At 33.4% G+C, this 13,478-nt stretch overlaps 1 protein-coding gene across 1 annotated transcript in view; it reads left to right on the top strand.

Annotated features, from left to right (window-relative positions):
• The first annotated feature begins 1,563 nt into the window (after positions 1–1,563).
• The window catches only part of REPTOR-BP (REPTOR-binding partner), a 248,075-nt gene continuing 236,160 nt past the window's right edge, over positions 1,564–13,478 (top strand). Inside the window, exon 1 of the mRNA XM_089598322.1 lies at positions 1,564–1,722. Coding sequence (XP_089454448.1) covers positions 1,690–1,722 — 33 coding nt within the window. The 5' untranslated portion in view covers positions 1,564–1,689. The remainder of the gene's footprint in view (positions 1,723–13,478) is intronic.

Here is a 13,478-nt window from a genome sequence, read left to right as displayed (position 1 = left end):
GAAAGGAGTAAAGTGAGCACGTTCGATGAACCATCGTTTGTTCGTTCGTTCATGCTTAAGGAACGTACGGAAACCAGAATTTTTCGGTGAACCGTACGTTCCTGAAGCATTGGCTCTTATAGGAAGCGATTGAATAAACGATAAATAATCGAGCATACCCAATCAAAACAAAACAAGAGGAAAAAGTGAAATATAGTATTGATGTACTATAATTTTTTTAGAAACATCGGTCAGACTGTCAGCCTGATGTTTTCAAAAAACTAAAGTAAATTAATATATAATTCTGTTTATTCGGCTTATTCCCGCATTATTATCCTGGCTTATTATCTCATTTCTTGCTCTAATCATATTTGCGTGTAAAGAGCCATAAGATTTTACGTGCAATAGTAGACAAAATTTTGCATAAAAATCACTCATGGATTTCGAAAGTGTTCCAAATGCCGTGGCACTACTCATGTTGCCATTAAGAACAATCTTGATTACAGTGGGTCCAGGGACAGCGCGGCAAACAGGGTCACGCGGTGCTAATTGACTCCGCCATTTTTAGCACCTCCCACTACTTTCCAGTGTATAAAGGTATACAGTTCTGTACGTAAGTCATTGCAGGGTCTCTTCTATAATTGCGCTGCCCCTGCGCACTTGCGCAATGCACGAAAAGCGCAATTGTAGAATGGTCCTCTCAGATGGTGATGTGAAATGCTACTTACAAATCGATTCAGCTTTTATCCATAAAATTTTTTCTTATCACGACTTACAACTCTATTCTTGATGTACAGCCGGTGAACGACTGTGGAAATCACTGGGGCCGTATTACATAAATTTTTTTTGCTTCACGGGCGTATGTTATAACAAGCCGACAAACAGTAAAATAGTTATATGGTACGGACCCTGAGACGCTCGGGCCTATTATGATCACCCTTATTTAATTTTATAAGATTTTCCTTCTGCGCCACCTTGCGGATCCTAATGAACTATCGTGAAAAGCTAGCGTATTTTTCAAAACTTTGAGCTTATTTATTGCTATTGTTATTAATTGTTTCAAAATAAAAACTATACTAAAACTATCTAGAAAGTGTCAAGAATTAGTATGCAAAATTTAAGCCAGATTGGTTGAGCAGTTTTCGCAGTTAGCGATTACAACGGTTTTAGCGACTTTGCTTTACATATTAGTAAGATAAGATAAGATAAGATAAGATAAGATGATGGTCAAGAAGAATATTCGTCCGTTACTTTCTGTACGGATTCTTACAGAAATGTTGCTTTTTTTTTCGTACAGAATCTTACGGAAATATCCTTCCGTTACTGACTGTACGGAATCTCACCGAAATATTGCCCGTTTGTTTCCGTACGGAATCTTAAGGGAATATTCGTCCGTTACTTTCCGTACGGAATCTTACGGAAATATTAGTCTGTTATTTTCCGTACGGAATCTCACGGAATCACGCCATAGTATAGATGAGTAAAGATGACGGAAGATAACGGAAAGCTCCGTATTGTAGCCGTTTGCAATAATTTTCTACACGGAATGTACGTGGGCTGTGTCCCAATAGACACTAGGTATCTACTTTCGCAGCCATGCAACCGCGGTCTTAGGGTCAGTCACAAAAAGTCAAACCTTTGAGCCTCGTTCATCAGGCTCAAGTAGTTACCCATTGTTTTGAGATTATAAAAATTTCAACACATCGTACGATGGAAATTGATCTCAATGTTCCAGAATTTGATGTAAATACAGAAACTATTTTTTTCACGTAATTAACTTTTTTCTTATTTCCGTTGACAGGATTAATTTTGATGAATTAGTTGGAGTTGTAGTTTTCCGAGCGCAAAATTGTTATTTTTCAAATTTAATGTTCGGATTCATGAGTTGATAGGATTCCTTATTTCATACCCCGTTCTATTTTTAAAATGCGAAAATTTTTGTTTTCCTGCGCAAATCCTCAGATGAAAACTTTTTGCATTTGTAATCAGATTAATAACTATGTAAACTCCATAAAATCTGCAACTGAACGATAATTTCAAGTCCTTGCTCTAATGAATACATCAAGAATCCTAGTTAGTCTGGTAAATAATAAAATTCTCTACAGGAAACTGTGTTTAAAACTGTAAAACAAGTAACAGATGATTGAGTGAAGGTACTCAGAATAATTAGTGAATAATCAAAGGCCATAGAACGGAATAACTACAATTGGGGTGAAATAAACATGTGCTGGCTAGTGCAACAAATGATTTTTACTATCCTCCAATTTATATGATCTGCCTTATACAGCCCACTAATGGGCGTAACGACCAACCTACAAAGAAGCACACTTCAAAATTTCCCATTTGAATCAAAATGTGAAATTTTGAATAGTGTGCTTCTTTGTAGTAACCGTTGATAAAGACATGAGCATTTATATACATAAAAGTCTCAAATTTACAATGGGTAATTCCATAAAACGGTGGATATCTCACTACCTCTTTGTTGATTATATTAATTTGTCTTAAAGTGAGGAATAAACTTGGCATGGTTGCTGACCATCAGATCATAATCAGCTAATGGTATCCTGATTTCTACATTATTTTCACAGATTATCACATGATGTTCAGCTATTCTCATCCCACATCCCATTGGTGATAATCAGCTAATTTTTAGGAGATTATTTCAACAAGTGAGTTTTTCTTAATATTTACCAAAGAAGCTCTCTTGAATTTCTTATAATATTCGCATAGTATTGATCTTGTCTTTACCTGAATTTCATGTAACAAACTGTTGATAATCACCAATTATATTTTAGGTAATAATTTGCCTAAAAATTAGGCGACAATCATCTAATGATTGGGTAATAATCATGTGAAATCATAATTATGTTAAATAGGTGCTTGGTACAGGATAATGTATCTGGGTGATTCTGCTGTAAGTGGCCAATTTCGTATCCAAAGCTCATGCTACTACAAAAACTCAAATGCAATGATTAAATTACTTGAAATTATATTGAAAGTGTAAAACTTTCTTGGAAAAAACTTGCAATCTAATAAATCGACTCCTTAATAAGTTATTTTAAAAAATATTGCCATAATGTTACTTCTGTACCCTAATTTAATCTGAATTTGGGGGACGCTGATATTTCGCCTGATTGTCAAATCGCCTAATCTTTGACATTTGGCCTAACATTTATGTCACTTCGCCCAATATTTATGACGTTTCGCCTAATTTCAAAATTTGTTTCAGCTAACAGAACATTTGTATGTGTGCACATGTTATTACATCTAAAATGTATGTCACTTCGCCTAATAATCAGACATTTTGCCTCATTGTCATATCATTTTGACATTTCGCTTAGACTATATGTCACGTGGTCACGGTGGCGTAGCGGTAGAGTTGCAGTTCCATAAATCTCCAAGGTTACGCAGCATTTAGTGCGCGGTGAGTAATTAGATGGGTGTCCGTTCAAGTCTCGCCATTTCGCCTGAGCTGTTGATTTTCGAGGGTCGATTAACTGTTTTTCTTACGCTTCATCAACGTTATCATAGGTGAGATTAGATAAGTCCTGGTATTTATATGTATAAACTTTTTTAATTTTTTTTTTTATTAATCGTCGCCCGTAGGCTCAGACATGGCATTCTTTTACACAAGCATAGTGTTAATTAGCCATCGGTGCACCTGAGTTATGACCAGATGTGTATGTACATATACATATATTAACATCTGGACCAACTCAGTCACACCTATGATCAAGTTAGACGAAGCGTCAGAGAAACAGTTAATCGACCCTCGAGAATCAAGAGCACAGGCGAAACGGCGAGACCCGAATGGTGACCAAGCGGTCACCCATCCAAGTACTAACCGCGTCAAATGCAGTTTAACCTCGGAGATCGACGGAACTGCAATTAAGGTGGTTCTTCACCTAACCCATTTACTTAAACTTACAGGGAAATTTGGAGGGATTGTTATTAAAGTTATAAGGCATCTTTCTTTAAAATTTCAAGTCCCTTTATCAGGCAAATTTTTGAAAACAAGTCAGTCAAAAAATGCACTTTTAACATGTATTCTTATGTAGGTTACTTTTCCATACTACGATATCATGTAATATCTCGTAAAGTAGACTTAAGATCGTAATAGAAAAAGTTTGTAGTGAAAGAAGAACTTTTCAGCTTTCTAATAACATAACAAAAGTTTGGGCTAATCAGGGAAATAGTATACGATATTTAATCGTAAACGAAATGTCTGCCGTGTAAACTGCGGCAACGTCTGCTTGAGTAGGAGCGTACATGCCATTTTCAGAACCTTGCATCAAAAAAAAATTTTTTTATAACTCTTACTCTGACTTTATTAGCTTGTTTATTTGTACGTAAATGCAATGATATTTTAGTCAAGTGCCAGTACAACATATTTTATGTTGCAAATAATACGCTAATCGAAAATTAGAAAATCACAGGGTCCCGTGTCGCTTTGATACGGCACCATCGTGAAGAACCACCTTAAATGTATAAACATCTGGTCATTACCTAGATTTGCACCAATGGCTGAAAAATACTACACTGAGAAAAGTGGTGTTAGAGAAAGTATTATAACTATAATAAAAATCAATATATTTTTTAGGAAAGCTGAGACATACTCGCCATATTATAAAAATTACTTTGCTACATAGTAAAACCAGATTATATTAAAATTTACTATTGAACATCGTAATTTTTACTTAGTTCAGAAATAATTTTTAAATTTAAGTAAGAGAAGAAAAATATATATTTATACTATATTACGCAGGCAAAATAAATGTATAACTAACAAAAGATTAAGATTTACAGTTTGTATTTGTGTATAGATATGTTTATTTCCTTAAGATATTTATGTCTTTGTCTTTCTGGTTGGCCTTGTGTCACTGCTGTGATAACGGTATGCCATATTAAATCTTTTTGTTATGTGTATTTAAGGACGATCTCGGGGACCAGTGATTCTCAATCAAAATTGATGTAAGTTGAGAATCTCTTTTTCGTTGCATGAGCAAACGATGCGCAGACACATAAGAAACTTGGCGACACTGCAACATATCGTCACCGATCTTACTATATTATACGTACTCTGGCCGTTAGGGTTAGGTGCTGCGAGGCGAGTATAGAGACTTTCTGCTTGTGTTTACATTTACAATCAGGTTATGTATACGACAATAGAAATGCCGAATGAAGTAAGAAATTTAAAAAACGGTAGATACAATTAATGACAATTTGCAGTACGTATCTGAATTAAATAATGTGATTTCCACAGTAATGCTCAAAAGACTTGCGCTACACAAAATTAGTTATCAATCTCTATTACAAATTTATAGAGATAAAGGAGATGAAGGTATAATTAATACTTTTCTGAAATTAATGACCATAAAAAAGTTAAAATAACGAAAGATAAAAAAATTATAAAGGCAGTCTGTGAATTAAAAAAAAAATCTATGTGATTAATGTTGACTAGTAAGCTTTTTTGTATTAATGAAAATGTTTATAATGTAATATTAAATTTCAGTTATTTTCAATGTTTGGATATTTATGCGTAAATACAATACTTGAACAAATTATATAAAATAATGTTTTGCTATTTATGCTGCTACTAACGTTTTCCTTGAGTATTTAAAAGTTAAAGAATTTCACCGAAATTATTTTGATAATTTTATGATATGCATCCTGTTCTATTAAATTATTTAATTTTCGAAAATAGAGCAAAAATTATCGTACATGCATATTGATTTATCATAGAAGTGGATGACCCCTACAAACAAAATACCAACACGATTTTTTTGCCATATTGTTGTTTATTTATTAGCGTGTATTTATTGTTTTATTTATTTACTTATAAATGCAAGTTAACTTGGGCAAGTTTGAGTTAGGCTTTTTTTCGTGACCGTCGTCTGACTGTTCTGTACTCAGATAAGTAACAAGATGTTGCAGTGTTGTCAAGTTGCTTGGGGCGTCTGCTTCTCTTTCGGCGTAGGCCAGATGAGGTGTTATTAAAATTATTGTTGCTCAATAATTAATATGGAAAGGCTTTACAAGACTTGTACTCATTTTTTTCCTATAGAATTTGTTTATTACATAAAATTTTTTGGGAAAAATACTGCGAAAATTCGTTAAGTTATGCACGAAAGTGTGCGTTGTTTTTCGCTTAGATTATAGTTATAGATATACTGCACTATTAAGTCAACAATCTTTAAAACTGAATAGTTCGCAATTTAGTAAGGAAACTCCTGTTGAATATTTGCGCGCGTGTAAATAACACTTTCATTTCATACATATTTCAATTTCAGCTAATTCTTACGAAAACTACTATACCCGGAGATCGTCCTCAACTGTATACTCAAGAATCAATAATTCGAGGCTCCGTTGATTCTTACTGCTCCACGGCACGGTATGCATTACACCGCAGAGCCAGGCACCGTTTCCCTTACTCTCAGATGGCACGGTAGCATTACACCATACTGACGAGAAGTTCCACAGCGTTTGGGACGTATGGAAAAAACCACAGAGGTACCCGTGAAAAAGTGACGGAGCGGGGTCTTGAACCCGAGCCCTCTAGACGGAGGGCAAGCGCTCTATCACTTAAGCCACTGTGAACTCTAGATATTCATGTATTTTAAAAATCATTTTATTGTAAAAAGGTCTGCATTGACCGGTAATTTAACCTTCATCCTTTGGCTCCCATATCAGGCTCCGTAACCACTATACCACGGTATATTATGTTTGCTCAAGCATGGATAAAGTACATGTTGTGGGAACGTGTACTGTTTATGATACACAATAATGTTAAAAATCAAAGGGTTGTAGATCACAGTGTTAACGGATAATTAGTCGATTCAAAACTATTTGTCTGTACGTATCAATTTTTAACCCTTATAAATAAAAAAAAAATGTTTTTCGTAATGATTACACTAGTATAACCTAAAATTTAAAACTCAATAGGCGTGTATACCTATAAACATCGTATGAAATTAGTTTCGAACATAGTAAATTTTAATATACTAAATAGCAATGCAGTGGAATGAGTTACATAGCAAATTTTACTTTAGAATGTTGGACATTTTAAAACGATTACAATAAAATTTACTATGTTGTACAGTAAAAATTATGCTATCACAGTTTTTACTGTGTTAGACATAGTAATTTTTATCATGCCATGTAATAATTTTTGTAAGGCTGCTAAATAATAATGATTATTTAAAATATAATAAAAATTTCTAATAAAAATGTTACAACTTTTGTTAAAGGACCTTTTTTACGAATACTTTGCAATAAGAAATAAAGACATAAAAACCTTGAGGAAATAAAAATATCTATACACAAATACAAACTGTATATATTAATCTTTTGTTAGTTATACATTTATGTTGCCTGCGTAATATAATATAAATATATATTTTTCTTCTCTTACTTAAATTTAAAAATTATTTCTGAACTAAGTAAAAATTACGATGTTCAATAGTAAATTTTAATATAATCTGGTTTTACTATGTAGCATAGTAATTCTTATAATATGGCGAGTATGTCTCAGCTTTCCTAAAAAATATATTGATTTTTATTATAGTTATAATACTTTCTCTAACACCACTTTTCTCAGTGTAATATTTTTCAGCCATTGGTGCAAATCTAGGTAATGACCAGATGTTTATACATATAAATACCAGGACTTATCTAATCTCACCTATGATTACGTTGACGAAGCGTAAGAAAAACAGTTAATCGACCCTCGAAAATCAACAGCTCAGGCGAAATGGTGAGACTTGAACGGACACCCATCTAATTACTCACCGCACTAAATGCTGCGTAACCTTGGAGATTTATGGAACTGCAACTCTACCGCTACGCCACCTTGACCACGTGACATATAGTCTAAGCGAAATGTCAGAATGATATGACAATGAGGCAAAATGTCATGATTATTAGGCGAAGTGACATACATTTTAGATGTAATGACATGTGCACACGTACAAATGTTCTGTAAGCTGAAACAAATTTTGAATTTAGGCGAAACGTGATAAATATTGGGCGAAGTGACATAAATTTTAGGCGAAATATCAAAAATTAGGCAATATGTCATGAATTATGTGGTTTGACAATTAGGCATAATATGAGCATCCCGAATTTTGCACCAAAAAGCTCGTACATGGAAAAAAAAGATGCTTTTCTGCTATGTCCTTGCACATACATCGTCAAGTATAAACGTCGTGTGTTACATTTACTCTATAATAACATTTATTGTAAATCTATAAGCAAGAGTTCTTACCAAATCCTATATGTCCCATGATTTGAACTGAAATGTTGGTTATAGCAAAAATCACTTTGAAAACCACACTGTTGCATTTCGTTTTGGTGCTCATTTTGCGTTCAACATTTTATGTTCAACACGTCTTAGTAGTCATTTCTCTAATTTCACATTATATCAAGACAACGGTTCAAGCCAAAGCTGTCAACAATTTCTTTTTTTTGAATTGACACATATTTTAATTTTTAATTTTAGGGCGTACAAAATAATTGTATTGTATGATTAGTTTTAAACGTATAGTTTCAATTCTGTAATTTGAAATAAAAATCAAATATTTTAATTTACAAAAGCAAGCTTATTGCAAAGTTTGCAAGAAGTAAGTGCGCGTGCTCATCAGACAAACTTGAAAAAGCATAGAATATCGGAGATTTATTTGAGAAATGCGTGTAGTATTGACGATTAACAACGAAAACTTGGAAGTACGAATGATTTAAATGAACAGGTGGATAACAAAATACGGGACGTCAAGTTAGCTGTGTTCACTCCTAGTCACGGGACTGTGCATAGCGTAAATCACTTGTGTGATCCATTGAATAATCTAAATTTTAAAAATTTAAGACTGAATGATACTAAATGCACAAACATTATTCAATATGTAGTGGCTCTCAATTCATTATATTGTTTAGTAGCTGATATAGGCATGCCTGCATCATGATTGCAATGTGAAATACTCTCTGATCGTTGATGAATCAACTGATTGCTCGACAACAAAATATATTTGTTTACGTACAAAATATTTTAGTATTAAGAGTGATGCTATAATAACCGACTTTTTGGGATTCTTGGAAATTACTGGAAACTGAAGCTCCAAATTTACTCCTTGCTTGTTGCGAGTGCCATTCATTGAATTTAGCAGCATTAAATGCAGCCGAGGACTTCCCAGCTGCTGTAGATTACCTATGTAGAGAAATTTACAATTGATTTTCTAATAGTCCGCTCAGGAAGTCACTTTGCTAACTCCTTCAAACCTTGGAAACCTTCGAACAGCAAGAAATTTTTCATCGATTTTTCAAGTTATCCGAAATAAGTCCGTACAACGTCTTATCACTTATTTTGGAAAATTGTTATAAACTTAGGATTCACTTAAAATCTGTCGTCAACACTGAAAAGTGTTATTAAGCAAGATAACGAAATCAAAAGCTGTACGATTGTTAAACATCTATGTATGTATCGCATAAGTGTGCACAAACTTAGCGACACAAAAAAAATGCGTGGTGGTAATGTGACTGCGGGGCGTCGCGTTGAGTCAAAAGTTCGCTTAGAGCGGCAAGGTGCAAGGGAGGTCGCGAGAATTAGACGCGTAGACGCCATCGTCGAGTAAAGACGTGCGTACGTTCTCGGGCAGTGTGCTGCGTGTGTAACGAGTTGAGACATATAGTAGTGAGAGCCATTTGTGAATTTCCTTTGTGTTTGTAATGAATGATCACACACTCTATACCGTGTTCGCTCTCATTTGATGTTAATCAATAAATTTAACTTTACTTTCTTTAATTCAAATGAAGAGTTTTCTTTTATTGTCATTTGGTAGACTTTTCCTTCACAAGCAAAAAAGCAAGAAACGTTAAGTTCTACAAGAGAAGATCTAATCATAACACAATTATCTGTACTTAAAAATAATTAAAAATATTTCGTATGAATTTAGGCAAATTAATGTGTCATTTAAAAAAAAAACAATAATATCGGTGCTGCATACGGTGACCTATAGACTGATAGTATTGCTCGTGTCAAAAATTTTGAGACAAAACTACTTAACTAAAGATCTCGATTAGGTATTATATAACCTAAACGATACGGAGGCTCATTTCAATATTAGTGAAGCAAACCATGACATAGTGTATTAGACCGGGCTCAAATAGTGATGAACCGGGAAAAATTATTCGCACCCAATTTTTTTGTGCTTTCTTATTCAAAATATAGTAATGTACCTCAAAGTTCATCTTGCCATCCAAGAATGTGGTCAGGTATTGTTAAAACAATTTTTTTATAAACAATTTCGTCTAAGTTGTTTTTTTGACCTAAAAAAAACATTCCCAGATTCTTTGGCACATTTGGAACAAAAAAACAACTGGAATGTATATACCTAAACTCCACTGTTTTCAAGTAAAAAACTCCCAAAGTTTCAAAAAATGCATTTTTTCTGGTTCTCAGGGCTCCACGATAGTGCTAAGTAAAAATATTTTCATATGTTACAACACACGATCATAAACTGTAAACCTTCCTCTATAATCTCCAAAAAAGAAAATGTCGAAAAGTTGAATGGCAAGGTTGTTTTTTACAATAAACGTTCAGGGCGTTTCAGCGCTCGCTCCCGCATGAGTATATATACGTTTCGTGGCTCAGCGTGTAGTGAACATATATAGGTATACACTCACGCGGGAGCGCGCGTTGAAACGCCCTGAACGTTTATTATAGAAAACAATCCTGCCGTTCAACTTTTCGACATTTTCTTTTTTGGAGAGTGTAGAGGAAGGTTTACAGTTTATGATCGTGTGTTGTAACATATAAAAATATTTTTACTTTGCACTTTCATGGAGCCGTGAAAACCGGAAAAAATGCATTTTTTGAAACTTTAGAAATTTTTTACTCAAAAACAGTGGGGTTTAGGTATTTACATTCCAATTGTTTTTGTATCCCAAATGGGCTAAAAAATCTGGGAATATTTTTTTCAGGTCGAAAAAACAACTTTGAAGAAATTGTTTATAAAAAAATTGTTTAAACAATACCTGACCACATTCTTGGATGGCAAGATGAACTTTGAGGTACATTACGATATTTTGAACAAGAAAGCACAAAAAAATTAGGTGCGAATAATTTTTCGCGGTTCATTACTGTTTGAGCCCGGTCTATATATACGGTTCCAAAAGCTCACGTGACTCACGCGATATATATAGCCGATTGGGAAAATTAGGACAAGCCTCATGGGTGCAATTCTATTTTTATTTTTTTTCAAACGTTCAACAATTGTGACAAGATATAAACCTTTGAATAACATGTTTTCGAGGAGCTGGCGATACCTTAGCTATTTTTTCTCAACTCAATTAGTCTTTTGCAGCTTAAAACTTTCCTTTGAAAGTGCGAAAACGCACATTTAACCAGTACAAAGTTCTCTCGTTTTCGGCTATATATAAGAAAACACACAGGGTTTTGGTAAGGTTGACTGTGCATTTTCGCACTTTGAAAGGGAAGTTTTAAGCTGCAAAAGACTTACTGAGTTGGGAAAAAATAGCTAAGATGTTGTAATCTCCTTAAAAACATGTCATTAAAAGGCTTTTATCTTATTACAATCGTTGAACGTGTAAAAAAATAAAAAAAGTATTGCACCCATAAGGCCTGTCTTATTTTTTACATCGCGAAAGTCTTGTGATTTTTTGGAATCTAATAACAGGGCTTTAAAAAACTACGTCATTACTGCAGAAGTTCAATCTGATTTAAAGGCTATAGAGCCTTTAGTTACATAAAAAAGTTATGTCTGCAGTTGAGCCAACATCTTCCATTAAGCTTAAAATACTTTTAACAGTTAGAAAAGATCTTACCCACTATATGCTTAAATCAAACAAGTCGATGCAAATTTCAAAATTTACCGTTTTCAGACGTGTTTGCCGAAAAAGGAATATTGAGAATAATGAAAAATCAGTATAACAAATTGATTAGTTTGAATTTTCGTGAGTGGTTGGACGATGATAAAATTAACGATGCTATTACTTTTTGGGCTTATATTTACGAGTTGAAAAGTGCTTGGGAAATATATTTGTTTCGAGAACTAGCGGCATTTGCATTGATACTTCTGTTATTATCGAGCAATGATGTAGTTGTAGAAAGAATATTTTTCGTGAAGAACAGTATCAAAAACAAAGTTTGGAATCGAATACAAGTTAAGATGTTATTATGAATTTTAAAAGTAAAGGCACACTTTTTTGCTGTTAGTATTGGCTGTCCGAAATTCAAACCAACTGACAATATGTTACATGATTTCAAGTTTATAATAATGTACCCAAAGAGTATAGTCATCCACGAGAGACCAACAATTTGGACAAAACTATAGAGATGAATAATTTCATCACGGAATTTCAAATTCCCTACACAAGTATTCTAGATTTCAATCAAGTGATGATAATTTATGATTTTCTGATTTAATATCGGTTGGAGTAGCCTTTATTTGATATACATGTATAATATTGTTAGTCCTTAGTTTAATACTTATTGCAAATGTTATACGATCAAACTAAGTCTGAAAAAATATTTATTCTACAAATCATGTAAAGAAATGCAACCAAAGTAACTTTATATGAAATTTCATGTGACTAAGTAGAATAATTTTTAAAAAAATTTTAAAAAATGAATTGAAAAAATTTTTTTCTTCCTAATAGGTAATGTGATGTTCATTTCTTATTACCTACTTTCTCAACAAAATTGTTAAAACTGAAAGTATGAGGACAATTCACGGTATTAAGTGTTAAGAGAGTACTTGCCTTATTATGGTGGCCAATATCCGATTCTGAGTTAGTCTTAGTAGTACGCATTAAAGCTTTCTCCCAAAATTCGACAGAACCGGTGTAAAAATCGTCAAAAAATTAACAGTCGCTAATTAAAAAAATTGTTTCGCCAGAATCCATAAAATATCATAAATTCGTGAAAAATCGCCAAATCTGAACACACTGGCTACCAAACTGGCCAGTATTCGCTATGCGCCTATGTCAGGTAGCACCGTTAAGTGAGAGAAATTGTCTCTCGCTGAGATCGCCATAATGCACGAAGCCTAGTTGGAAAAATTTTTAATAAATGAAAAAAAGGTTATTAAGAGTTGATTGACCGAATAAGTCAGTGATTTAAGTTTATATTATGTTAGTGTACAAAAATTTTTGTACACTAATGTATGTATGCATGTATTTTTATTAGTGTTGTTATGTGTACTATAAGAGTGAAAAAAGTAAAAACATTGATTGCGACTGTTACAACACAACATGTACAAGTGCATATAATTATATGCTGGAACTTGTGTAAAGCTTAAAAGACATAAGTAACGCACGGAAATGTAATATAAATGTGTAAAAGTTAATCTAACCTGTCATTAGTATTTATGTTTATTAAACACTGTGTTGTGACAAATAGATAAATGTAAACAGATAAATACTATTATTTCTTAAGTTCACACAAGTGCAAGCATGGTCATGGACTTATGTATGTTTTTATTTTTTCC

Source organism: Copidosoma floridanum, unplaced genomic scaffold (genome assembly GCF_036245765.1).
Source record: "Copidosoma floridanum isolate Cflo_tuat_1 unplaced genomic scaffold, Cflo_Japanese_pri ptg000006l, whole genome shotgun sequence".
Lineage (NCBI taxonomy): Eukaryota > Metazoa > Arthropoda > Insecta > Hymenoptera > Encyrtidae > Copidosoma > Copidosoma floridanum.
Note: the sequence above shows the minus strand (reverse complement) of the source record. Positions and strands in the feature narration are given on the sequence as shown.